General features: G+C 53.8%; 1 protein-coding gene across 4 annotated transcripts in view; it reads right to left on the bottom strand.

Moving 5' to 3' along the window:
• Positions 1 to 2,764: 2,764 nt before the first annotated feature.
• Positions 2,765 to 27,674, bottom strand: part of RPS6KA1 (ribosomal protein S6 kinase A1) — a 37,727-nt gene continuing 12,817 nt past the window's right edge. For 3 of the 4 annotated variants that reach the window (XM_028113565.2, XM_028113566.2, XM_028113567.2), the window contains 20 exons: positions 25,743 to 25,859; positions 25,397 to 25,478; positions 23,343 to 23,423; positions 23,087 to 23,166; positions 21,678 to 21,784; positions 20,737 to 20,774; positions 20,210 to 20,352; positions 19,732 to 19,802; positions 19,351 to 19,439; positions 18,280 to 18,344; positions 17,921 to 18,023; positions 16,370 to 16,500; positions 15,116 to 15,241; positions 14,827 to 14,916; positions 14,273 to 14,431; positions 5,802 to 5,963; positions 5,479 to 5,555; positions 5,130 to 5,247; positions 4,077 to 4,214; positions 2,765 to 3,735 (listed from right to left, as the gene is read on the bottom strand). In XM_028113565.2, coding sequence (XP_027969366.1) covers positions 3,613 to 3,735; positions 4,077 to 4,214; positions 5,130 to 5,247; positions 5,479 to 5,555; positions 5,802 to 5,963; positions 14,273 to 14,431; positions 14,827 to 14,916; positions 15,116 to 15,241; positions 16,370 to 16,500; positions 17,921 to 18,023; positions 18,280 to 18,344; positions 19,351 to 19,439; positions 19,732 to 19,802; positions 20,210 to 20,352; positions 20,737 to 20,774; positions 21,678 to 21,784; positions 23,087 to 23,166; positions 23,343 to 23,423; positions 25,397 to 25,478; positions 25,743 to 25,859 — 2,100 coding nt within the window. In that variant the 3' untranslated portion in view covers positions 2,765 to 3,612. Of the gene's footprint in view, positions 3,736 to 4,076; positions 4,215 to 5,129; positions 5,248 to 5,478; positions 5,556 to 5,801; positions 5,964 to 14,272; positions 14,432 to 14,826; positions 14,917 to 15,115; positions 15,242 to 16,369; positions 16,501 to 17,920; positions 18,024 to 18,279; positions 18,345 to 19,350; positions 19,440 to 19,731; positions 19,803 to 20,209; positions 20,353 to 20,736; positions 20,775 to 21,677; positions 21,785 to 23,086; positions 23,167 to 23,342; positions 23,424 to 25,396; positions 25,479 to 25,742; positions 25,860 to 26,673; positions 26,979 to 27,674 lie in introns of those variants that run through there. The other variant, XM_028113564.2, reaches the window with a different exon arrangement.

Here is a 27,674-nt window from a genome sequence, read left to right on the forward strand (position 1 = left end):
TTAATGGTACAAGCTGCTCTTTTAACTTCCTAAGCATGTTCATATTCACTTGCTCATTGATCTTCAGGTATGCTGTGAGATGGATGTGAAATAATGATCCCATTTAGCAAGTAGGGAAACCAAGCCTCAGAGAGGTGAAGTATTTTATGCTTTAGAGTTTAGCTGCTGAGAAAACCCCTATCGCTCCCACCCTACCCATCACCAATTCCTGGTTCTTGAATCTTCCCTTTGGTGCCTGGGACAAGACATTAACTGCTCTGGGCCTCAGAGTACCAGCTTCTCTTCCTCCTCCCCAGATGCCTTTCCAGGCTCCTGCAACTCTGAGGATGTAGTTTCTATGCTTCCTCCAGTACCACCCACCATCAAGTCCACAGTTCCTGCTTTCTCTTGTGCTGACCCATTCAACAAATGCTAGCTAAGGACCAAAATATTGTGTGCCAGGCCTGGTGCTAGGTGCTTGGGGTACAAAATGAACAAAGCATAGTCCATAACCTCAAGTTCAGTCTGGTGTTGGGGAGGGGAGGAAGACATCATCAGCTGTTTCCAAACAGTGTGATGTACAAAGAAATGGAACATGAGGGTATCTGGGGATCCCAAAGGAGGACTGCCAAAGTCTGTGTGGGGTGTGCTAGTTGGTTTCTTGGAAGTGTCATTCAAATTTTCCTAAAGTGAGTAAAAGTCAACCAGAACACACATTGCAGCAGAATCCAAGGAAGGCAGAAGCATGGCAGTTCAGGTTTTGTGAGCAGTATGAGGATAAGTTATGAGAGCTGATGCTCAGCAAGGGCCAGATCACACAGGATACTGTCAGCCTGAGCTCTGTCTTGTGGACTATGAGGAGCCACTCCAGGGCAGATGCTGGGTCAGATTTGTAATTCTAAATGGAGGATGTTGGGGACCCAAAAGACTGGAGGGAATTAGTAGGCTGTGGCAAAGAACAAAAATATGAGGATAGGGAGGGTGGAGAGGAGGGGATAAATCCCCCAAATATTCTAGGAGACAGAATTGATGGGGCCAGGATGCAGATGGGATGTGGGAAGTGGGGGAAGGGGTCAGGAATGATGCTCAGGATTCCAGCTGTGGTGAAGAGGTCCAGGATGGACAACCCTGGGCAGTGGGCAGGGCAAGACATGTTGGTTTCACTGCACAGATGGAGAAACTGAATCTCAGGGGAGTGGAACATACCCAGGTCAGGGGCTCAGCACTATGTCTCAGTAGGTGTTCAGTGCCACCTTGAAGTGCTAGCATGCTCCAAGGTTCAATGGCAGTCCCTTTTCTTCTCTGCTCTCAGTCCCTACAACAGCACTTCTCAAAGCCCAGTGTGCACACAAACCGTAGGCCAATCTTGTTCAAATGTAGAATCTGACTGAGTAGGTCTGGGGATGGGGCTGAGATTCTGTATTTCTACCAAGTTCCCAGGTGCTGCTGCTGCTGGTCTGTGGGCCACACTTGGAAAAGCTCAGCCTCTTGGCTGTATAAACTTCCTCCCAGCTCGTGACTCCCAGATTTATACTTCCAATCCAGACCTCTCTCCAGAACTCCAACTTCTTGTTACAACTCTTAGTTGACATCTCTACTTGGGTATTTAAAAGGTATCTCCCACAGAATTCTCAAACCTGTTCCTCCACATTTCGCTCCGTGTTCAACTGCTCAAGTCAAAAATCTGGAAGATATCGTAAGAATCTTTCTCTCTTAGTCTCTCTATCCAAACTGCCAATAAATGCTGTCTACTTTACTTATAAAGCATATCCTGCCTGTTCACTCCCTCCCCATGCGCCCTCCCGCTTTCCTAGTCCAGGCCACCCCATCTCTCATCTGAGCCACTGCAGTAGCCACAGATCTGTCACTCTGCTTCCTGCCTCCCCCGTCCCCCCATTAACTCTCTACACATGAGTCAGAGCCATCTTTTAAAAATGTAAATCAAATCATGTCACTCTTCTGCTTAAATTCTTCTAGGAGCTTACATTTTACTTGGAATTAAACCCTAATCCCTTACCCTGGGCCACAAAGCCCAGCATGACCAGCCCCACCTTCCTTTCCAACCTCATCTCCTGCAAACCCCCTAGCCCTGATATCACAACCACATCGGCTTCTCTTTAGTCCCTCCCTGAGCATGCCCAGGCTGTTTCCTCCTTGGAAACAGTGTTTCCATGCCCACCTCCTTTGCAGTCGACTCTGCCCGGCCTCCCAGTCTTGGAGAGCCCCTTATTCATTCAATCTCAGCTTCTGGGTCACCTCCCCAAAGAGGCCTTCCTGATCATGCCATCTCCCATCCCAATTTAATTCTGCATATGTCTTATCCATAGCTGACCTCAGTTTGTTAATTGTCCATTTCCCCTGTTAGGAGGAAAGACCCATGAAAACAGTGACCTTGTTTTCTACTTGCTTCCCCAGTATCTGGAGTAGGGCCAAGGTGGGTGCTCAGAAAATACTTAGTGTGGACAAAATGTCCTGTTTCCCCATCTATAAACAGAGTTGATAATAGACTAGCATTAAATGAGATATACATGTAAGGCCTAGGCACAGTGCCTGGCACTTGGTCATTGGTGGCTAATAATACCATGACTCTTATTAATACCATAATGGAATCCTCTGGCAGGAATGTGCAGGAAGGGCCGGTGGGACTCCCACATGCTCCCCAAATGACCTGAGCTCCAGGCAGCTGGGCTCATTGGCCCTAGTCCATTTCTTGTTGCTGCCAAAGTCCTCAACACCCAGTAGCAGAGAGGGGAAATTCAGGGATGAAAAGCGGAGGCGAGCGTGCTTCAACTCAACTGCAAATTTATTAGAAAGGCCATGGACAGATGAACCCTGAGTAACCAGCTGAGGAAGAAATGAAAAAGAGCCCCTGCCTCTCTTGGCCCGCCCCACAGGCCTCTTGTGAACTCTGTCCTGGAGCAGACTCCAACACAAGTCAGCCCAAAAGTGCTTCCGGGATCCTCCTCCTGGGGCTGCCCAATCTCCCTGCAGGGAACCCACTGGCGGAGCCGGTGTAGATGCTGGTGCCTGAGCTGGGGGCCACGGGGTCCTGGTCCTCTCTTCCAGCAGGAAGAGGTTTAGACCAACCCCGCCACCCTCCAGCAGAACAGAACGGAAAAGGAGCTGACTGCGAATAGAGCAAGTTCTGCTAAACAGCCGAGGGCTCTGGAAGGTGGTGCCGGACTGCCTTGGAGGTATGTGCAGATGGCTACAGATGGCCCGTCGTGGGGTGCCCCGGGGTAGGATACCAAAGCTCAAAGGATTCTCAGCCGCAGAGAGCCTTGGTGTGACTCAGTGCCCCTCCTGGGGCTGCAGTGGCTATTTCTGCTCCCAGAAAGGCAAATGGATCTTGTAAAAAAATCCATGGCGGTTTTTGCCATTTTTTTTCCTTAAAAAAAGATGAGTTTGTACAGTGAATTGATTTCAACCAGCAGAGCATGAGCCGAGAAGAGTCCATCCTGGGGAAGGAGAAGGCACTTCTCACACCCTCAGTGGGGGTGATCTGGGCTGGCTGCTTCCTGGGCCCCTCGGGGCTCTGCTCCCGCTGGCCCCGTGACTCAGGCCTGCTCCCTCTGGGAAGTATGCTGCCTCTATCAAGCCAGCACCGCCCTGTGGCCTGGACGCTCTGGCTTCTCATAGGGTGGTGGACGGCAGCTTCCTCACCCGCCGCTGGGCCAGGATCGATGACTCGATGGGCTTCAGCTGAGGGGTGGGCTTGGAGCTGTTGAGTGCAGAGTAGGTGGCTGCCATGGCCCCCTGGGAGAGAAGAGGGGAGGTCAGACCACAACGGCAGGCGGTGCAGGCGGGAGCGGGGACATGCGCACCCCTGCCGCTCTCAGTGTTCCACACCCGCCCGGCCCCCTGTTAATCCAGCCTCGGCGGTCCTTCATGGTCAGTAGTCCCGCCTCCTCCATCAGACTGGAGGCTTCACAGGTCAGAGCCTCAGTCCCCCAGAGGACCATGGACACCCTTGCATATTAGACAGGAGCTCCCTGAGGACAGACAGATACGGCATCTGCAGGCTATGCCGCCCAAGTTCTTGCCCTTGGAACCCTGGCCTGGGCCACCAGAACCCCAGCAGCCGGGAGTGGCCGTACCTTCACAAGCTGCAGGTCCTGGTGGGACAGCTGGCTCTGAGGGAGCTTGTCCTTCTGGGTGATCCATGGGTGCTGCAGGACCTGCTTGGCTGTGAGGCGCTGGTGGGGGTCCACATGCAGCATCTTGGACACCAGGTCCTGGGAGCGTGGCAGACAAGACGGTTGGTGGAGTTGGCAGTGGAGCACAAAGCTGCACCCACTGATGAGAAATGGGCAAGCGGCCGTCTCCCGCTGTCTCCCTCCTGAACCCTCCCAGTCGCCCCTGTAATCCATTCTCCACATTGCTCCAAGGCCTCCCCAAGCACATGCCCTTCTTTGGGACTTCTTCCTGGAATGTCCTTTCCTTTCTCGTTCACCTTCTAGAAGCCAGGCAGGAAGGTGGGGAGAACCTAAGATTGAGATCAGGCAGACTCAAGTTCAAAACTTGACTCTTCTGCTGATCAAGTGAGTATCCTGGGCAAATTACTTCAACACTCCGAGCCTCAGTTTCCCCTCTGAGAAAGAGGGAGAACAACAATATCTGCCTCGTAAGGCTGATATGAGGTACTATTTATTAAGGGCTCGACCTGTTGTCTGGCACAGAGGCTCCCATAACTGGAAGCTTGCTAATACTGAGAGCTCAAATGTTCCCTCTCCTGAGAAGGCCTCTCTGCTTGACGTGATCAGTAGCTCTACTCCATGCCTCCAGTGCCTGCACCCCTGGAGGAGGACTTGCCTTTCTCTGCTGCCTGGCATCTCTGTTCCTTGTATGCAAGCCTCTATCTCTCCCCACACCCATTTCCCTCAAGGCAAGGGCTGTGATTATGCAGCCTTCTGTCCCCCTGCAGAGCTCAGAACATGGGAAGGGCTGTGAATGATCACCAAGTTGTCCAAACAAGGTAGGACAGCAGTCTGCCTGGGAACCTTCCGCTTGGAGAAATATAGCAACAGCGATTTGTGGAACATTCCACTTGCAGAAAGGAGGTTGCAGGTTACCTCTTCATGAACTGCTAAAGAGCCCTGGGATGGGACCCTGCCTCCCCACCCCAAATGAGCTGGGCCTCACAGACTCACCTTGGCTGTCTCTGAAACTGTGTTCCAATTTCCCCCACTCAGGGTGAACTTCCCACTGCCGATCCGGGTCAGGATTTCCTCCGGTGTGTCACTGGGTCCATTGGCAAATGGAGTGTATCTGGAGAAAAGTCCACCCAGTTGGGGTATAGCCTCTGGCCTCCATCCTGGGGTTAGGGGTGGGGGTCGGGAGCTGTGTTTCTCCCTTCAGACTGAGTCCTCCCCAGGGCAGTGTCTTGCCCTTCCATGTGGGGCTCCCCAAAGCAGGGCTGAGTCTCTCGCCTTGGCCAAGCACCGGCCCCGCCTGTGCACTAGGGCTGGAGGGAGGGACCGGGGAGGAGGGGCCGCTCACCCCGCCAGCATGGTGTACAGGAGAATGCCCAGGCTCCAGATGTCGCAGCCTTCATCGTAGCCCTGGCGTTTCAGCACCTGGCAGGAAGGAAGGCAGGGGAGGGTGGTTAGTCTGAGGGGCAGCGGCAAGTGGCCCCATATGCTTGCGTGCTGCTCCCCAAAGGGCAGGACAAGGATCCCAACCATGGCTGGATCCTCCCTTGGTACCGAAGCCAAGACCATACAGACTGGAATCCTGGACCACCTGGGGCCTCTGTAAAAGGGCACAAGGCCTCCTATGCCAGGCTCCCTTACTCTCGCAGGTGAGGAGGCCAGAGCACTCACCTCGGGGGCCACAAAGTTGGCAGTGTAGCAAGGTGTCATGAGGAGCCCATTCTCAGCCCGCAGCTGCTTGGCAAAGCCAAAGTCGCAGATTCGCAGGCACTCGGGGTTCCCAGACTCGTCCACGTACAGGATGTTGCTGGGCTTGAGGTCCCTATGAACAACCTAGGGGCAGGGGGTCCGGTCAGTTCTCAATGTGGGCAGGCTGCTAGTGGCCCAGGTCAATTGCCAGGGATGAGACAGTTAGGAAGACGGGCCCAGAGAGGGACAGAAGGACCCAGAATCTGAAAGGAAGGGAAGGGGCTGAAATGGGGCCCTTAGTGCTGCTGCTCCTGCCGACTTGAATTTCGTGTGGATGTCTGCGAGGCAGCCCTAATTTCACCTGTCCACACCAAACTCTACTTATTTCTCCCCTCAAATCTGCTCATCACAGTTTTTCCTAAAGACAACTCCACCGATGCTTCCCATTGCTTGGGTCAAAATCCTGAGTCCTCCTCAATTCCTCTTTTTTTCTTATATTCCTCAATCAAGGCATCAGTAAGCTCTGCCGTCTCTACCACTGAAATATATCCAGAGCCCAACCACTTTTCAACCCCTCTACTGGCAGCACTGATTCCAACCAGGGACGCGATCATCCCTCACCTGTATTACAGCAACCACCTCCTAACTGGTCTCCCTGCTTCCGCCCTGCCTCCTACAGTCCTAAATACAGCAGCCAGGGTGCCTGGGTGGCTCAGTCGTTAAGCATCTGCCTTCAGCTCAGGTCATGATCCCGGGGTCCTGGGATCGAACCCTGTGTCCGGCTCCCTGCTTGGAGGGGAGCCTACTTCTCCCTCTCCCTCTGCAGCTCCTCTTGCTTGTGTGCACGCTCTCTCTCTCTTTCAAATAATCTTTTTTAAAAATATATACATACATACACACAGCAGCCAGAGGGATCCTGTTAAATTAAGTTAGATCATGTCATCCTGGCTGGAACCCCTCCAAGGTTTCCCCTTTTAAGAGGCAGAGTCCTTCCAAAGGCCTACATGGCCCCACCTGATCTTTCCCCTGCCCCTCACCCACATCTCTTGTACTCTGTTGTCCTCTAGCACCCTCCTCCTTGCTCAATCAGCTTCAACCACACCAGCCTCTTTGCACTTTCCTTCAACATGCCAAGCACACTCCTGCCTCAGGGCCTTTGCACTCACTGGTCCCACTTTTAGGAACATTCTTCCCTCAAGCATCTGCCTGGCTCATTCTCTTGTTTCTTTCAGGTCTCAGCTCAAATGTTACCTTATCAGTGAGGACTTCCCTAGACCACTCCATATAAAATAGCAAATACCAACCAGTACTCCTCAGGCTCCTCACCCTGCTTTATTTTTATCCATAGCATTTACCTCCATTTGACATAATATTTACTTAATTGTTTTTCTGAATCCACCCACTGGAATGTAAGTTCCATGAGTGTTTTGTTCACTGCTGTATCTCAACAGTTAAAATAGTTCCTCGCACAGAGCAGGTATTCAAGGAGCATCTGTCCAATGCCTGAATGACACTCACTACTGAAGCCTGAAGCAAATGACTTCTCTGGCCCCCCTCGGCTCCTCTATAATCTGAGGGCTGAACCACTCCACTTTCCATCCTCCCCCCGTCCCTCTGTAGGGTTCTATGTAGAGCCAATCCTCCATGACCTCATTATCAACAACTCTCAGATTGCCAACCCTAGCCCAGAACTTTCCTGAGTCCAGAATCATATAGCTGCTTGCCAGAGATCAACCACTGAATGTTCCACAGACCCTCGAACCCAACGCATCCCAGACTAAACTCCGTCTCACCCTCTTGCTCTTCCTCCCATAAGCTAATAGGGTGTTGTCAAAAACCTTCCATGGATCCCTACTACCTGCAAGATAAAGCCCAAAGTCCCCATCCTGGTTGTGGGAGGCTCAGTTACCCATTCCAGCCTCACTGTGCACCACAACCCCTCAAGTGTCCTGAGCTCAGGCCAATGGAGGCTCCTTCGACCATAACCATATCTGTCTGTGAAATGGCTGCTCGCCTCCAGCACCCCAGCACAGAGCAAATGCTAAGTGAACTCTGTGCAATGAATGAACAAATCCACCTCTGAAACACACAGAGATCTTACAGGTGAGGCTAGTTGACTCTCACAGGTTAGCTGGCTTTATGAGATGATCCTTTCATAGCCCCAGTTGAGCCCCAAGCCCTCTAGCAGGTGCCACCGGTGGGGCAGGTAGGTTGGAGGGTAGACATGGCCCTGACAGTCCACCTCCACAGAGGGAACAGTGCCCAATGAGGGCTACATCGGCAGGGTGGTCTGGGTGACACCTGCGAATTGTATCCATACTCTTGGAAGCCCCTTCCTGGGCTGTGCCTGACCAGCTCCTAGGGCTCTGTCTTTCCTAATACAATCATATGGCCCCAAAGACAAGGCCAGACCCCAAGAATGTGGGCCCAGCCAAGCTTTCCAGAGGTCAGGGATGCTCAGCCTGGCTGAGTGTATGAGTGATCTTCCTGGTTTCCAAAGTACTCTCCATGGTCTCATGGGGGCTGCCGTGACACCTAGGTCAGTGGGCAGGGCAGGGACTGCCGGCTCTATTCTCCAGAGAAGGAAACCAGGGCTATGAGAAGAGAATGGACTTGTTCATGTAAATAAGAAGCAGAGGTGGGGCTTGAACCCAGCTCTGACCTTAATTCCACAGTCTGCAGTTTGGTGTGACACAGATGACACTTTTGGGATATGGAAGTTTTCGATCTTGATCCTGCCCTCACACAACCCAGAGAAATGACAAACTCCTCCAGGTACTGTGGCTCACTACAGCAGGAAGCACCCTCTCCGCCCCGGTGATTCTAATACCTGCCCCCCCCCAACCCTGGTTCTGTGTGTGGGGGGGGAGGCTCCCATCCCCCTGCACTAAAGACCACAACAGGCGGGGCAAGCGAGGAGGGACACCAGGCGGAGAGGGAGCCAGGCCAACCAGTCTAAGGGGCAGCTGCGACCTACCCTACTCCAGCGGACAGTCCCCGCACAGCAACTCAGGCCCAGGTTTCAAAAGGAGCCTAATTACCCAACTCAACCAAACCCAAAGCAAAGAAACCACCCCACAGCCTGCAGGCCAAACAAAATATGCACGCAGGTCAAATGCAGCCAGTGAGTGGTAGGCTGCGGCCTCTGGCAGAGCTGTGATTTCGGTCGGGCCAGAGTGTGAATCCTGACTTTAGCAGCTTGTGTGATCTTGGGCGTGTCACTTCCCCTCTCTAGCCCTCGGTTTTCTCACCTGGGAAATGGGACTGGTGACAGTGTTGAGGCCAGAAGGAACAGATGAGTATATGAGTTATGTACCAGGACCATTTAGCCCCGGGCTTGGGAAATGGCAGCTGTGGTCACAGTGACTCCAGCACTACCCGGGCTGACCCCACCGCCGTGCTGGATCTTAAGCTACAGAGCGCGCTTGTTAAGAAGCACTCAAAGGGGCGCCTGGCTGGCGTGGTCGTTTGGGTAGCTGCCTTTGGCTCACGTCATGATCCCAGGGTCCTGGGGTCAAACCCCGCATTGGGCTCCCTGCTTGGTGGGGAGCCTGCTTCTCCCTCTCCCTCTGCTGCTCCCCCTGCTCATGTACTCGTGCGCGCTCTCTCTCCGTCAAATAAATAAAATCTTTTTTTTTTTTTAGATTTTATTTATTTGAGGGAGAGAGAGAGTGAGAGAGCATGAGCAGGCGGGAGGAGCAGAGGGAGAGGGAGAAATGGACTCTCCGATGAGCAAGGAGCCCGATGTAGGGCTCGACCCCAGGACCCTGGGATCATGACCTGAGCCGAAGGCAGGCGATTAACCAACTAAGCCACCCAGGCGCCCCAAATAAATAAAATCTTTAAAAAAAGAAGCACTTAAAGATTAGAAGACAACAAAGATGGGCAAACTAGAGGACTGGGAAGGCAGATTAGCGAGGAGACTTTTACTTACCCCCAGAGCCTCAGCTCCCTCACCTCTACAATGGGCATAACGACTTCCACTGTCTGTTGGAACCATTAGGTGAGTTGATATGTAAAGTGCTTAGAAATCTGTCTGGCCTGTGGGAACTGCTGTATAGCGCCAGCTACCATTAGCAGCCACACCTCTGTTGTCCTCCCAATCACTGGAGGAGTGTATTTAGGCGCCTGGGACCAGACACACACACACACACACACACACACACACACACACACACACACACACTGCAACCCGAAGGGTCCACTGCTAGGTGTGCACACAGCATCACAATACACACACACACACACACACACACACACACACACACACACACTGCAACCCGAAGGGTCCACTGCTAGGTGTGCACACAGCATCACAATACCCAGGGGTGGTCACCAAAAGACAAGCGCTAGAATGTCACGGCAGCATTATTTACTTGTCATCGTCGAAAACTGGTAACAACCCAAAGTCCCTTAACAGCAGAAGGGACCACAGAAGCATTGTCTGTTCATACAGCAGAAGTTACACTGCAATGAGGATGAGGGAGCGACAGCCGCACTATGACATGGAGGATTCACAGAGCCAGAGGCAACAGAGAAGGTGTTTGTAAAATTCAAAGATGAGCAAAACCAATCGAAGCTGTTAGCAGTTAGCTTAGAATGGTCATCCTTGGGAAGGGGGCAGGGACTGGTAGGGACATGACAGAATTTGGGGAAACTGGAAAAGCCTTGATTTTTTTTTTTTTTAAGATTTTATTTATTCGTTTGACAGAGACACAGCGAGAGAGGGAACACAAGCAGGGGGAGTGGGGGAGGCAGAAGGTGGCTTCCTGCTGAGCAGGGAGCCCGACGCGGGGCTCCATCCCACACCCTGGGATCATGACCTGAGCCAAAGGCAGACGCCTAACGACTGAGCCACCCAGGCGCCCCAAAATCTTTGATTCTTGATCTGGGTGCTGGTTACGTGGGTGTATTCACTTTCTGAAAATTTACTGACTTGTACGTTAGGATTCGTGTTTATGTCATACTTCAGTAAAAAGATAACATTAAAACAAATAGAAAGTCCCAGTGGACCCTCTTGCTGGTCATCCCCTTCCCATCCCTCTTAGGAGAGTCTCAGCTTCTAAACCAGAGATACTGCCAATTCATAATCAGCTCAAAGAATCTCCCTCCAAATACCTCAATGAGAGTTTCCCATTTCCTCATCATCTCCCTTGGTATTTGGGAAGGGCCAGAAACTTCAGAGACCCACAGACTCGCAACATTGGGAAAGAGACCGCTTTCTCCCATAACACTCCCCCCCACGTGGTTGTCTGTACTTGGGAGTTTATATGTCCCTAGGGGGGACATATAGAGGAGGCAGCTCTCACTCTACAAAGCCCTTCCTTGCTTTGAGCTTGACCCATTGGAAACTCACTGCTTTGGCTCTGTCTTCTAAACCTTCTTGGGGGTAACTCTAACTAGGACTCACTTGAGAACAAAACAGGAAAAGGAAACATTTACTACCTGACCTGACATATTTAAATATTAGTCTATTTGCACTGGCCATTTCAAAAGCCAAAACCACTTCGAACATGACCATTAAAACGGTACATGTGGTAACCAAACTGAAGTTCTGATTTTTTTTCTTTTTTAAGATTTTATTTATTTATTTTTTGTCAGATAGAGAGAGAGAGCACAAGCAGGGGGAGCAGCAGGCAGAGGGAGAGGGAGAAGCAGGCTCTCTGCCAAGCAAGGAGCCCGATGCGGGGCTCGATCCCAGGACCCTGGGATCATGACCTGAGCCGAAGGCAGACACTTAATGACTGAGCCACCCAGGCATCCCACTCTGATTCTTTTTTACAAAAGAATCCCCCTCATAAATTAGACAGAATGAGACACTGCCATTTTTGCAAACCCTAATGAAATGATTGATGCAGGCAAAGATCCTGAAAGGATGAAACCATTGCATGAGAGGTTGGTGACAGTCTTTACAGTACACTGTCGGGCTCACCCACTGCCTGCCACCCATTCACCCATCCCTAGACTGTTACCACCTGAGGGGACCAATGACTAATGGGGGCAAAGTGATGCTGTGCTTGGGGATGTGACGCCGTATGAAGTACACCACACCTCCCATGAAGTGTTTTCTAACTCCTTGCTTCTGAAAAGAAGTTGAAGCAGAATATAATGAAGATTTTAGAAACACAGGCAATAGAGAAACAATTAAAATGATGCCATAGGGCACCTGGGTGGTTCAGTCGGTTAAGCGTCTGCCTTCGGCCCAGGTCATGATCCCAGGGTCCTGGGATCGAGTCCCCAGTTGGGCTCCCTGCTCAGTAGGGTCTGCTTCTCCCTCTGCCCCTCCCCCCGCTCATGCTCTCTCTCTCTCTCTCTCTCTCAAAAATAAATAAAATCTTAAAAACAAAAGGTAATACTTTTTAAAAAATGATGCCATAAGGAAGCAAACAGACACATTCAGAATGTGGGACATTCCACAGAACTGATCTCTTCAACTAGTCAGCGGCATAAAAAAGGGAGGTTTTACTATGGAGGTTATGTGGATGTATACATTTAACAAAACTCTTCAGGTTATACACTTAAGCTCTACCGTATGCAAATTTTATCTCCGTTTTTGAAAAGAGACTTAAGGGATTTAACAAGTGAAGGAAAGGTGTAAATCTTACAGAGATTGTGATTCCAATATACTAATGGCAAAAAGATTTTTTGAAAGGACAACAGGGAAATGTATCTATTGACTAGGTACTACGTGAACACAAGTAATTGTTAATTTTGAGAGTTGTTATGAAAGACAATGTCTTTTTTAGGGTTACAGATATACAACTAAGATTGTGTGAGGTCTGAGATATGCTTTAAAATACTTTAATTATAGGGGCGCCTGGGTGGCTCAGTCGTTAAGCGTCTGCCTTCGGCTCAGGTCCTGATCCCGGGGTCCTGGGATCGAGCCCCGCATCGGGCTCCCTGCTCAGCGGGAAGCCTGCTTCTCCCTCTCCCACTCCCCCTGCTTGTGTTCCCTCTCTCGCTGTGTCTCTCTCTGTCAAATAAATAAATAAAATCTTTAAAAAAAAACTTTAATTATAGGTATTTATGGGTCAAGTGTCATAATGTCTGTAACTTCCTTTCAAATGCACCTGTAAAAATATATGTTTATGTGCAGAGATAAGGATATAGAGGTAGAGACAAAGACAAACAGAGATAAAGAAAATGTGGCAGACTGTTAAGATTTGGTGAATCTAGAAGAGCAATGGTTTTCATAAGATTCTTTTAACTTTTCTATAGATTTGAATGTTTTCCTCAATAAAAGGTTGGGAGAAATACCCTAGCAACAACAAAAAAAGAAAGAGACGGAAGGAGAGAGGGTAGAAGGGAGATAAAAATCTCAACAATTCTTGAATCTGGGTGATGGGTATCTGGAGGTTCATCATACTCTTCTCATAGTTTTGTATAGATTTAAAAATTTTGACAATAGAAAGTTAATTAAAAAAAAAAAAGGCACAGCAATGATCTGGCCCTATTCCTCCCTATGCAGCATTTTCCACGGGGCTGCCATGGCCCGTGGAGCCTTCCAAGGGCAGCAATGTGTCAGCTCCTGCTATCCTGAGTTTGCAGATGAGGAAACGGCTCAGAGGCGAGAGGCCTTCCCAGCAGTACACACAGGACTTGGACATGGCCAATCATTGGATTCCAGAACCTGCATTCTTAACCCCCACGTTGTCTGACTGCGAGCACCCGAAAACATCGTCTCGTCCAGAGAGAAACTCATGCTAACTCTATTTTCAGCTTCTATACACACCACAGGAAATTTTCCACCTCCATCCCATGCAATGATAAAGGCCAAGTCGTATGGTTTGGACAAGCACCTCTTCTCTAGCACCTGCTGTCTTTCCAGCAGCATTTCCTCCTGCATCCACTTCCTCTGTCCTAGCAGCCAAACCCACAACCAGATTCAACTCCCTGCAGCCCCTGCAGCTTCCTAACTCAGAGACCCACCCCCGATCTGCAGCCCCTGCAGCTTCCTAACTCAGAGACCCACACCTGATCTGCAGCCCCTGCAAGCTTCCTAACTCACAGACCCACACTCGATCTGCAGCCCCTCAACCACGTTCCTCAGTCAGACATTCTGGCTCTATTCTTCTCTGGCTGTGTGACCTTGGGCAAGTCACCTCACATCTCTGAGCCTTGGTCTTCTTACCTGTAAAGTGGGGCCAATAACAGTACCTACCTCATAGGTCTGTTGTGAAAATCAGTTGAGATGACGTAAGGAAAGAACTTAGCATGGTGCCTGGCACACAGCAAGCACTGTGTAAACATTCCTTTTCACCATCTGGCCTCATGTCTCCCTCCTTCGCTTCCTTCCATCCCTCTCCTTACCCACCCACCACCCATCATCTCCCCTCTGGCTGGCTGCCTGAAGACAGCTCCCGCCTGGGCCAGTCCTGGCTCACGCACTCTGCTGATGGTAAGACCCTCAGTAGCTGGCCATCCCCACTGGGTGCCCCCTACCCCAGACTTACCCCCTGGGAGTGCAGGTACTCCACGGTTTTGCTGATGGTGTGCAGGACAAAGCTGGCCTCCCGCTCTGAGAAGAATTTCTGCCGCAAGATCTTGTCTAGCAGCTCCCCACCCCTCATCAGCTCTGTCACCAGGTACACGTGTTTGCCATCATCGTACACCTGTCAGAGATCTCACAGTCAGGGCGCTCCCCTCCATGCCAGGCCTGGGCCCCTCGGTTACCCGTTCACCAGGCCAGGAAAGAAGGACATGAGCCTCGGATATGTGTTCTGCTCCGTGCTTCAGTGGCCCTCGTGGGGCCTTCACTTCTCTGGGCCTCTGTCCTCCCTAGACAGGAGGATATTGGCCTTGGTCCCCAAAAGGGGCAGGAAAGTAGTCAGAGAAGGCCCGAGTCTGAAGTGGAGAGCCTTGGGGCGCCAGCCAGACTGGAGGCACAAAGATCCTTCCCTCCCATGAGCAGAGGAAAATCAGAAGTCAAAGGAATGGCAGTCCTGAGACAAATCCCAGAGTTGAGTGCCCCAGGCCCCATCCTGGTCTCAAGGACCCTCCCACTCACATCTTTCAGAGTGATGATGTTGGGGTGCTGCCCATACCGCAGAAGAATCTCAATCTCTTCTGAGGGATCCCGCTTGCTCTTGTCGATGACCTAAGGAAAGGGGGTACATGGTCGATATCGGGGGACATTCTCCAGAGTCCCTCCCTGCCACGGAGCCCACACTGCAGGGCTTGGGGGGGGTCTCCAGCCGCATTCCTTTCACCCACCCACAGAGCCTAAGGCACCCACCCTCCTCTGCCAAAGGGCCAGGGCTACACAGCCTTGGCTGAGACATGGTCAAGAGGCCCACCTTGACAGCATACTCCATATTGGTGGCCTTATGGACACAGCGCTTGCACACGGAGTAGGAGCCCACACCAATCGTCTCCTTCACGACGTAGCCATCGCTAAAAACCAGGTTTTTCCCGTGGAGTTGCTGCAGGAGACCAACAGGTGGGGCTGACCCTCTGCTCTAAAATGCAGGGGTCGTCCCCCAGTGCCCAAGGCCTTAGCTCAGTGAAGGTGGCACCAGGCAGGAGCTGGAGGCCTGGGGCAGAATCTTGGTCCTGTAACCTCGAGCAAACATCTGCTCCCTCTGGGCCTCGGTTTTCTACTCTATGTGGGCACACATAATGGCTCCAGGCTGTGGTCAGATGGGAGTGACAAGGGCAGGCAACAGAGCCACCACACACACATCAAGAGGTCTGTGGCTCTGAGAAAGCTGGGCAGGCCTGAGGGACGTAGGAGCCCTGAGCTGGGTCCTGGCGCTGCCACTTCCTGTGAATGTGGGTGAGTTGCCTCCCCCTTCTGGGGTGTCAGAGCCCATGTCATGAGGTGTCTTAAGGTTCTGAGCCATTAACAATAGCAAATGCTTCTGTGGTACTTAGTGTGCGGCAGGAACTATTCTCAGCACTTTTCAGCAGTGACCACATGCCCTGTGACAGCCCTGGTTCATGCCTGTTGTCCTTATACCCAGTCTGGTTTACTGTTTGTCCTGGACAAAGGTGTCTCAGCTGTATAATAAATTACATAGTCACCTTAACTTTCACACACAACCACCTATGGAGAAAGATTCTATCATCATCCCCATTTACAGCTGAGGGAACCGAGGCCCTGGGAAGACATTTGTCTCACTCAAAGTCCTTTACCTTAGAAGCTCTGAACACGGGCAATGAGCTCCAGAGTCTACACTCAGGCCTCTCACTTCTAAATTTCCCACGGAGCTGGGAAAGCGCACTCATGGGGGACAAATGTGAGGAAACATGAGCCCTCTGCACCCCCATCCCCGTCAGGGATCTGTCAGCCACCCCACAGCACTACCACCCTGGACACCCCCTCACATTTATTTATCTAGGCTTTACAACGTCCCCGGCTCTGTGCTCGGAAATTTCTATCCATGTTGCCATCCAAGCAGAGAAACTGGGGCCCAAGGAGGTTGGGAGGTCCAATGGACTACACGGTGACAGTCAGGGTTTGAACTCCAGAGCCTGTGCCCTCAGCTGCTCTGCCTTGGTGGCTCCCGGGTAGGAAAGACAACGGAGTAGCAGTCTCCTGCCCCCCTCACCTGTACCACTGAGTGCAGTGGTGCTTGTGTGGCCCGAGGCTTGCCGTCATCCTCCATCAGGCCAGTGGCCACAAAGCTGAAGCCACGGAACAGCTGATGGGCGCCAGCGCTGGGGGGGATGCCTGGGGAGTCTGTGGGGGCGGGAGGGAGATGTCACCCTGAGAAGGCGCCCTTGACCGTGGGGCTTCCAGGCCTGCCTCAGCGGCTGGCTGTGGAGGTGGCTTGGGTAGGCCCCTCATGCCAGGCCTCAGTCAGCCCATCTGTTCATGTGTCTTTAGACCAGCCCAGCCCTGACACATAAGAAACATAGAAGACCCCCCATACTGGGCGTCTGGCCCAAGCCAAGACACTTCATCTCTCTCTGGAGGCTTCCTGCCTCAGGTCGGCCCCTTCGGGCCCATCCTCTGTGCAGCACCAGGAGGGATGGTCCCAACTACAAATCTACCCCCTGCCCGAACACTTCAAGTGCTCCCCTCTGCCCTCAGAAGAAAGCCCAACTCCTCAGCTGGGCAACTGAGGTCCCTGCAATCTTAGCTCCCTCTGTCCCCATTCTGCAGCTCAGCCTCACTGGACTCCCCAGGTCCTTAAAGGAGCCCCTGAGCCCCCGCACATGCTATTCCCTGTACCCGGTACTCCACAGCTCTTCTGTCCTTCAAGGCTCGGCTGTCACGCTCCCCTCTGAGAAACTCTGCCTGAGGCTGCTCCTCCAGCTCCTCACCCCTGTGCAGCTGCACTCGTCACACTGCCCAGTTTTCATGTCTCTCCCCCAACTAGAGTCTGAGCCATATGAAGGCAGGGCCAGCCCCCTGTGGCTGATCACTGGCACACAGCAGGAACCTGGTACATACGGGTCAGATAAGTGAATCAAGATAAGACAAACTGTTGGACAAGTGCTGAGCTCCCTGTCATCAGAGATGTGCAAGCCCAGTGAGAAGAGCACCCCCTCTGCTAAAACCCATCCATCTGGGAATCCTTCCAGAATTAACACTACCCCCCAATATCTGGCCAAAATATTGGGATTTATCAAACTCCCTCCCGGAAGCCCCCTCCTTGGCTTCTCGCAGTAACCCCAGGAACTGAGAGGGTCTGTGGCTGAGCCCATGTTCTAGATGAGTACACTGAGGTCCAGTGATCAGAGCAGCCAAAGGCGATTCCCACACTTGCCCCTGACCTGTGGGCGCTGCCACCTCTGCTCTGCCAGACTGTCTCCACCTCATGTTTCTGCTGGGTCGGATTCTTTAGTCCTGACGTGAATGTGAGCCTCATGTGTTCGGTCTTCCCAGTGGGCTGGAAGATGCCCCGGGGAAGGGGGCCTGACTTTTCTGCTGTGGCCTTAACCACCCACTCCCCCACCCCCTCACCCAGACACAAAGAGGCCCGTAGAGCCCTGGAGTGGGAGAGTCAGGCTGAATGAGATGGGGACAAAGAGTCGGAGACCTATCCTGCAGTCTGCCCACACCCCTGGGCCTGACCACCCCTACATCCCAAGGGGCCCCCGACTCCCTGCTTCCTTCCTGTACCCGCCCAAGATAAGCCAGACCACAGACGCACCCTTGGGTGTGCGGGACGTGAACTCGGTGTCAAAGTAGAAGGTGTCGTCAGGTTGAGCCACGGCCGGCTTGAAGGGTGGCTTGATCTCACGACGGTACAGCTTCTGCAAGGTGGGGTGGGCACTCCAGTTACCATGGCGCCCCCACAGCCCATCAGGAGCCTCGGGCAGGAGAAGGTAATTGGCCTGGAGTGCAGGCCATGCAGACAGGGCATAACTGCTGGCACCCTGGGAGGCCAACCTCGCCTCCAAGGCCATGCCGTCACCCTCTGCTCCACATCTGGGGCCCTTGTTGGTAGAAGCCCCCTTCCGCCACAGGTGAAGCCCTGATGGGGGCTCTGGGGTGGACAGACACACTCACATTCCAGTCAATGGTAGAGTAGAAGGCATGCCGCTTGATTTCCTCTGCCCCATCAGGGCCGGAGCCTGAAAGAGCCCAGATGAGGGGTCTGTCCCTGGACGGTCCAAGCCCCCAGACACCCACCCTGTCTGCTGTGTGACCGCACTATGGTCTGGGACCAGCGGCTGCAGCAGTCTACTGGGAGCATGGGGGACAATGGGCTCCCCCTGTCCCCAATCCACCCAGCCATCACCCCAAGGGCCTACTGCCCACTCAGCATTTTCTACTTTCTGGAGACCCTTACGATCAAGCTCCAATGTACTGATGGAAGAAGAAAGTCCCAGAGAGGTCAGGCAATTTGCCCAAGGCCACACAGAACAGAAACTGGTCTCGTTCTGAGATCTGCAGAGGCCCCCATCAGCCCAGCCCAGGCCTCCCCTCTATTGCTCTTATCCCATGTCCTTGTCAGCCACCAGGCAGACTCTCACTCCATTCAACCCCAGGGACCCGGACTGGACCTTACAAAGCTGGTCATGGTCCAGAGGAACCCAGGGGCCAAGGAGCCAAGACAGAGTGAACATCTTCTACACAGCAGGCATGTTCATGCAACTTCATTTGGTCAACGGGGTTCGAGAGCATCATCTCCCATGGAGACGGGGACCCAGGGCTCGGGGAGGTGAAGTCAACTGCCTTGGGTCACTTAGCTCATAAATGGCCCTCATTCAACAAACATTTACGGAGGGACCACTGTGTGGGGGCAGTGAGGACCTGACACAGTGCCAGGATTGGGACCTGTGCCTCCTGATTCTTGAGCTCATGCTCTTTCTGTTGTGCCAGCAGCCTTGGCGAAGGAGCTGTGTGGGGGCCTCTGTCCTTGTCCCCAGGGGGAGTGGGGATGACTCAGTTCCTGCCTTCCCCCTACACACAGGTCACCCCCCCCCCAAACACCACACATGGAGCCAGAAAGCAGGGTGGCCCGCGGCATTGTCTGCCCACACAAAGGACAACAACGGCCCCTTTCAGCCCCAGATGTGGCTCTGTGGCCTAGGCTGCAGCTGTACCCCGCTCCCCTCCCGAGCTGGGGCTGCTTACCGAGCCGGTTGGCAGGATTCCGCTTGAACAGGGCCCGCAGGAGGCTCTGGGCTTCCGTGCTCAGAAACTGGGGCATGCCTAGCTTCGCCCTAAAATAGCCCCCAGGTCTCATCAGGGCTGAGCCCGCCCCAGAGGCCCTGTCTCCCCTCCCCACTCTGTCCAGGTCGAATTTCCAGCTCAATCCAGACAAACCATCCACGAACTCACCTCCCAAAGACTTCAGGGATTCCCCGCCCAAGCCCGGGAAAGCATAATGCTTAATCCAGAGGAGGGTCTCATTAATGGAGAAATCTGAGGCAGGAACAGGGTATTATTCTGGCCCCCAAGCTGGGGCCAGCATCGGCGGAAACCCTAAAGTATCAGGGCAGGGCTGGTGCTTACTTCAGAATCAGCGTCATGGTCTCTTTCCGGTCCTTCCCCTGGAAGGGCAGGGAGCCCGTCAGCATCTCAAACTGCAAAGGACAAGGGTCTATGAGGCTCTGGTCTCCATCTCCCATGTCCCCCACCTCGTCCCACCCAGGCCACTCAGCTCCATTCCCAGGACTCTTGCTGGACTGTGGCAGGTCCACCCGGATCAAGAATTGTGACTGTCTCTCTTTCCTCTGCCAGTCAGAACACCCAAAGCAGTACTAGGGGCTGAGGCTGAGGAGAGGCCCAATCCCGGGCTGGGGGCAGCCCACGTGGGGCCAAGCCTGGAATCCTCCCAAGGAAGGAACCTGCAGCTGGGTAGAGGGTGAGGCAGCTTGGCTGGGAAAATACAGGAGGAAGTCTTAGAGATTATCAACCCCCTCACTGTACAGAGGAGAAAACTGAGGCCCAAAGCATGGGCTGAATGCTTTACCGCTGCCTGGGCACTCACCATCAACACCCCGTAGGACCACCAGTCGGCACTGTGGGTGTGGCCCTGGCGGTTGACGACCTCGGGGGCCATGTACTCCACCGTCCCACAGAAGGAATAGGCTTTTTTCTCATGGTCAATGGCCTCCTTGCTCAGGCCAAAGTCTGTGGCAAGGAGGGCAAGAGGACACGTGAGTGAAGTGTCCTTTAGGAACCCCCCTGCCTTCCTTGCTGCCAACCCCTGCACACCCAAGCCCCCTGCACACCCAACGCCCCTGCCCACAGGCCTGAGGGAATCACCCCCATGACACTCAGGAGGAGGCTAAGGCCCAGAGAGGTTAGGTGACTGGCTCAAGGTTACCTAGTGGAGAAGCTAGGGTTCACACCCAGGCCATCCCAAGGCTAGGGCCTGGACTTTTCACGACTTCCAAGTGCCTGGCACAGCCTCTCAGGTAGAATGGATCTCCTGGCACTCGGCCCAGGCCTATCAAGAGCCCATCCTGCCCTCCCCTGGGACTTGATGGGTGGGAACAGGGGCGCTCTACTCACCAGTGAGTTTGATGTGGCCCTCCTCATCCAGAAGGATGCTGTAATGGAGAGATGGGTTCTGGTGACACCGTGGGGATTGTGGGGGGTTGGGCCTAGCCCAGAGAAGGTGATCCACCCAGATCCATCTAATGAGAGGCAGGTAGAGTAGACTGGTGCTGCCATGCAGATGTGTTGCCTGCCTTCTTTGCTAATCCTTGAAACAACGGGCTGAGGTAGGGACTATAATGGCCCCATTTTAACAATGGGGAATCTAGGGGCACCTGGGTGGCTCAGTCGTTAGGCGTCTGCCTTCGGCTCAGGTCATGATCTCAGGGTCCTGGGATTGAGCCCCGCATCGGGCTCCCTGCTCAGTGGGAAGCCCGCTTCTCCCTCTCCCAATCCCCTTGCTTGTGTTCCCTCTCTCATTGTGTCTCTCTCTCTGTCAAATAAATAAATAAAATAAAACAACCAATGGGGAAACTAAAGCTCAGGGAAGTTAAGTAACTCCACACGGTCACAGAGCTAATAGGTGGTGGAGATAAGATTTGAATTCAGGTCTGCCTAACTCTAAAGCCAGATCTCTTTCCAGCCCAGCACCTACTCCCCTGGGCTCCCCCGAGTTACCATTTGAGGATATTTAGCTATTAAGGAAAATTCTAGAGAGGACCATATCAAGGAACAACCTTTAGTGATGGCATCTCAGACATCACACTGGATTAGCAAAAAATGTAGGCAATCACCTGCACGGAGGAGCCTCAGCCTTGTCAACGGCAGCAATGGTGATTAGGCAGCCCCCCAAGGTAGGCCTGCTGCCACCACCACCCCACTCCACCCACCTATTCGGGGGGCAGCCATAGAGAGGGAGACTTTGTTGGGGAGTCACAGCCACCCGTCAGGAGAGACCCCAGGGCCTGCCTCTGCACTCCCTAGGGAGGCTGGTATGGAGCTCGGGCTTCACTCACTTTTCAGGCTTGAGGTCTCTGTAAATGATGCCCAGGCTGTGCAGGTGGTCCAGGCCCAAAGCCAGCTCAGCCAGGTAAAACTTCACGTCCTCCTCTGTGAACATCACCTACAAGAGGCGGGAGAGGGCGTCAGCTGGGAGCGCCTCTTCGTCAGGAGCTAGGGCACTAGGCAATCAGCAGCTTCCTGGTCCTCAGGGCCCACCCTGGGGAGGACCCTTAGACACCCCCAGGCCATACTCTCTTCTCTTTATAAAGGGGGTTGAGTATGAAATGACCAACACACAAGTCACTCATTGTGGCATTGTTTGGAAGTAACAAAAGGGTTGCAAAGAGCCCGAGGGTTGAGCAGAAGACTGAAATGAACTGTCTCTCCCATGCATGATGGAGAGCTATGTAGCCATAAAGGCACAAGGAATCTCTCCATGTTCTGACACGGATCGATCTCTAAGATACACTGTCTTGAGCAAGGCAAGATACAGAACGGTATAGACAGGGTAGTGCTTTTTCTGTAAGAAAATGGGGGTTGGAATTCAGAACGTGTACGAGAATGGTTTGTATTACTAAAGAAACATGGGGTGCTTAAACAAGAAATCAATAAAAATGTTTACCTATGGGGGGTAGAGGGACTGGGGTGGGAGGAAGACTTCTCAATGAGATTTTTCTTTTCAATCATGTAAACGTATTACCTATTCAAACATTAAAATAACATTTAAAAAATTGTTTTAAAGTTTGTTTCTCTTCGGAAGGTTGACTTGTATTAATGGTCCCATCTTTATATCTGGCTCAAATTCTTTTACGTCAGTTAAAATCTTTTTGGTTAGGGGCGCCTGGGTGGCTCAATCAGTTGGGCGTCTTGCCTTCGGCTCAGCTCGTGGTCTCGGGGTCCTGCGACTGAGCCCCACGTCAGGCTCCCTGCTCAGTGGGGAGTCTGCTTCTCCCTCTCCCTCGGCCTCTGTCCCTCCCACTCATGCTTGCTCTCTCTCTCTCTCTCAAATAAATAAATAAAATCTTAAAAAAGAAAATCCTTTTGGTTAACACATAGGACATAATGTTAAAATACCCAGATTTCTGGGAGGATTTGCGCTTCTTCCCATCCTCAAAGCCTTGCCCGGGGCAGCCTTGGAACAATGGAGGTGGAGAGGTGAAAGACCCCTTAGCTCCTGGGAATCAGGGTGGCGTCAGACGCAGGCCCTGATCCTCCTCACCCATTCTGGGAGAAACTCTGAGGCTTGGCCAGGGGGTACCCTCTGTCCCAGGGTGGGTTCCTAGGTCAGGGTCTGCTAGGCAGGCCTGGGTGGTCCCAGGTCCAAGCCACACTGGTCACGTTCTTCACAGAGCTCTGGGATGAGACGCCTCGTTGTCTCTCCAGCTCCATCCCGGGGCCCTATGGCAGTGGGGTGTCAGCTCACCTCTTTGGAGAGCCGTGTGAAGAGGTCCCCGCCACGCAGGAAGTCCAGAATAAGATAGAGCTTTCCCTCAGTCTGGAAGGCTGGGGAGAGGGGAAAAGGCAATGGTGGAGCCAGCTGGGCCCTGGGCCCTGCCCCTCTACCCTAAGCTCCCTTGGCCTGCTGGGGGTGGGGGCAACACCGGGGGAAGGCAGCAGCCCACAGGTAGGGCAAAGCCTGGCAGGCAGGGTGGGAATTCAAGTAGGGTCTGTGGTCTCACCATAGTGCAGCTTCACCACAAACGGGTGGTTTACATCAGCTAGGATGTCTCTCTCCATCTTGGTCCGAACGCGGTCACGCACTGGCCAGAAGAGAAAGGCAGTCACGGAGAATCTAGCCCCCGCAAAACGGTCATTCCCCAAGCCCTGGCTAAGAAGGGCTGCTCTCTTTTCCAAGTGTTCTTCACACCTCATGGCAGTGCCCAGGGCTGAGCCCTGGGCGCCCTGCCCATCCCTCGAGCCCCATCTCCTGCTGTGCCCCATCAGAGGCCATTCAACCCAGTCTGTCCAAGCAACCTGCCCTGTCCTCTGCGTGCCCTTAGCCTTTGCCCCCGAGGCTCCCCCGGAACGCTTTTACCAGCCTCCGCCCCACCTGGCACAAAAATCCCTAATGCCGGTCTGGGGGATGGAGAGTATAGTCACCTGGGAGCTAGTTAGGCAGATTCTTTCCTTGGGCCTAAAATTCAGACTCATGGGTCTTAGCGGCCACCCTCACATCCTTTTTTTTTTTTTTTTTTTTTTAAGAATAAAAGTCCCTAGGCATTCTGATCACCAGCAGGTTCTTCTTTGACTCAGCTCAGGCCTCACCTCCTCCAGGAAGTCTTCCTTAAACTGCTAAGCTGAATTAGGGCCCTCTCTCCTACAGTGCTCGTGCTTGCCCCTTCAGAGTACTTTTCACCTTCTCTTTTAATTTTTTCGTTTCCCTCACCAGATGCGGCATGGACCATGCTGGAGTTGGACTATTCCAGCCACTGTTTCCCAAATATACCTTACATTTTTACACTTCTGCTCAGGCAAACAGCTTCTCCTTCCTGGGGTACTCTGCCTCTACTATTTTTAGTCTGGAGAACTCCTAACTCCTCCTTCAAGGCACAGGTCAAGCGGCCCCTCCTTATGTGAGCCCAGCCTCTGTGAGGCTGCAACCCGCCATCCCCCGGGCTCCCCGCTCACAGCCCCAGCTGCTCCAGACTGCAGCCGTGGCTTGGCCACTCCTGCCCTGGCCTGGGAGACCTTCACAGCAGTGCCCAAGTCCTCCATCCTCCCCCTCCACGGCTCCCATCATCCCTCCTGGGGAATGACTTCTACCCCTACCAGGTTGGCCTGAGAGCATCAAAGCTACAGCACCCCACAAACAACCCTTCACGGGCCACAGGACCCCTAAAGTCGGCAAGGCCGACACTTCTTTTTTTTTTTTTTTTTAAGATTTTATTTATTTATTTGAGAGAGAGAGAGAGCACACGAGAGGGGGGAGGGTCAGAGGGAGAAGCAGACTCCCCGCTGAGCAGGGAGCCCGATGCGGGACTCGATCCCGGGACCCCAGGATCATGACCTGAGCCGAAGGCAGTCACTTAACCGACTGAGCCACCCAGGCGCCCAAGGCCGACACTTCTGATCCTCCCCGCCTCACCCCAGCCAGGGCCCACTCCCCCTGGTCAGTGCCTACACTGGTTCCCAGACTGCTCCAAGGGTCACTGCCCAGCCCAAAGTCCACTACCAACCACTGTCATGCCCTTTGTGAGCCTGGGAATTCTAGACCTGGCCTTGGGCTCCCTTCTGAACCTCCCTGCGATCCATCTCTGGGGCCCTGCCTCCAGTCCCCCTCTCCTACCTTCCCTAGCTGCCTCCCTGGACTCCCTGCCCCTTCCCTCACACCTTTCTCCACCCCGAGAGGGTCTCCCTCAGACTCTCCAAGCATCGTGAAGCAACTCTGCCCAACTAACCTCAATATCAGGCATGTGAAGGCCTCTGCCACAAGCACACTGCACTCACCCCTTGCCTTCCTTCCAGACATTCACCTTCAGCTATGGTAATTGGTGCTTGGCTTGGGGGGGGGGGGAGGGAAGGGTGAGATTAATCCCCAGAAGTCTTTTCTTCGAAACGGACCCTGTCTCTGCCATGCGGTAGGAGGGGCGAAGGAGGAGGCTAAGGACAGGCCTGTTTCTCTACCTTCAGACCAGGTGCTCCTCCATCAGACACAACACTCCGGAGAACCAGGCTGTCTCCCTCAATCCTGTGCCTAGCCTGGGCTCTGCACGGGGAGGTGACCTTCACTCACCTTTCAGCGTTGCCTTCTTTAGTACCTTCATGGCATACAGGTGCCCACTATCAGGCCGGGTGACCTTCCGCACGAGGAAGACCTGAGAAGGCAATGGGGAAATGGCAGAGGAGAAGCTGGGGAGGGGGCCAAGCCTGTTAGCTCCCATCCTCCAGGTCCCAGGCTGACCTCTAACTTCTCTGAGCCCCAGGTTGACCTTTTGCCCTCCCTGGGTACCAAGGTGACCTCCTGTCCTCCCCTCAGACCCATCAACCCTTGCCCTCGGATCCTGAACCCCAAGGTGACCCTTCACCCCCACCTCTGACACGACCAGTGCTGCCCTCCCAGCTGTGGGCTCAGGACTCACTTTGCCAAAGGACCCCTGGCCCAGAACCTTGAGCAGCTCAAAATGGGATGGGTCAGCCTTCTCAGAGCCAGCCTTGACGTGGTGCGTGATGGAGATCTCCTTGAGGATGCCCTCATCCTGATGGAGGGATAGAGCTGATGAGCACGGTGGGGCCCATCCAGGCCAGCAGGGGACATGGTCCCCATCCAAGCCCACTCCCCCTAGAGACAGGGCCCTGCTGGCCACACCAGACAGCTATACTGATGGGGCCAGCCTCCTGGTTCATCAATCCCAAGAGGGGTTTAAGGGCCAGGGAGGGTCAAACTACCAAGGTGCCGAGTCAGGTGAGGCTCGGCTCCCACTGCTCCTACTCTTCTGGCCCGATGAGGCCCAGAGGGATGCCCAGGCCCGGTGCAGGTCCTGCCTGTGGGACTCCCCTCCCCCTGCTGCAAAGGTTTTGGTTTTGCCACAATAGGAAGTAGAGTTTGTTCTCATACCGGGGAGGCAGAGCCAGGCTTTTGTTCCTGGTCAGAGTGGATGATAGGATCCTTCTGGCCAAAAGGGCAGGGCTCAGATGCACATGGACCCAAGAGTCAGCAGAGACTACCCCCACCAACCCACTAAGTGCCAGTCTGGGGTGGACGGGAGCTAAGGCCAGAGACTCCATGATCCACCCTTTGAAACTTCCTTCATAGGAGTCTACTAAAAACCCCTTGCCAGGCCCTAGCTGTTCTGGGACCCTCCTGCCCTCCCTCCAATTGGCTGCTATTGCCCTGGAGCCCTGAAGCGCCTCCTCACTTCCCCAGGAAGCAAGTCTGGGCAGGGTCCAATTGTCCGGCAGGGTCAGGCTGGGGCCAGGAGAGCTGAGAGCCATCTGAGGCCAAGTTCGCTGCCCGGGCACCTGCTCCAAGGGCCACAGCCAGGCCAGGACCAGACATCTGGGCACACTCACCGAGTCCCGCCTGGGGCCAGAGCCAGGGCCAGGGGCAGGCAGAGAGGTCTGGCTGGTCCTGGGCCGCTGCTTCCTGGGCAGCCAGGGGAGCAGGGCCCAGAGCCGCAGGCGGGGCGGCTTGGGATCCTGCTCCATTCGCCCGGCAGGGCCGAGGCACCATGGCAGGAGCAGGCAGCGTCCGGGGCTGCCTCGGAGGTGGCCGGGCCCAAGGCGGATGTGCAGGGTGAGGGCGGGGGCTGGGCCCAGCTCAGGGCCGCCAATCACTCGGGGCCTGTGGTTTCCCAGCTCCAGGCCTACAATCTTACCACGTTCCCTTCCTCTCTTCCCCCACCCCCCCATTGCCTGCGGGCTGCCCTCTGGCCCTTTCCCCCTTCATCCTCCCCGTGGGCCTGCAAAGGGAAAGCCCCATGCCAATGCAGCTGCTGAGGGGCAACAGGTACCCAACGGGCACAGACAGGTGTCTAATGTGTACAGGTGGAAAAAGAGGGACACCCAACAGGCAGAGGCAGGCATCCACAGGTAAAGACAGATGAAGGTGGGCATCTATCAGGCAGAGGTGGGAGGGCACACAGGCCCACCAGGCAGGGATGGAGAGGGACACATATCCAGCAAGGGGAGCTAGGAAGAACACACACCCAACAAGCAGAGACAGATGGGGACATGTACCCAACAAAGCAGAGGCAGGAGGGGACCCATACCTAACAGGCAGAAGTGCACGGGACATATATCCAACAGGCAGCGACAGAAGGGGACATGAACTCAACAGGCAGAGACAGATGGGGACCCAACAGGCAGAAGCAGATGGGGGCTGGCATCCAACAGGTGGAGACAGATGGGGACACACACTCAACAGGGAGAGACAGAAGGGGACACAACCCAACAGGCACCCAACATGTGACATGTACCCAACAAGTGAGGACTGGCACTCATCAGGTGGAGACAGAGACAAGAAGCCGAAAGAGAGGCAGGTGGGCCGCAGAAAGGGAAAGCCAGTCCGTGAG

This window comes from Eumetopias jubatus, unplaced genomic scaffold (assembly GCF_037043125.1).
Source record: "Eumetopias jubatus isolate StellerSeaLion01/CBP00866 unplaced genomic scaffold, mEumJub1_p1.0 scaffold_4, whole genome shotgun sequence".
NCBI lineage: Eukaryota > Metazoa > Chordata > Mammalia > Carnivora > Otariidae > Eumetopias > Eumetopias jubatus.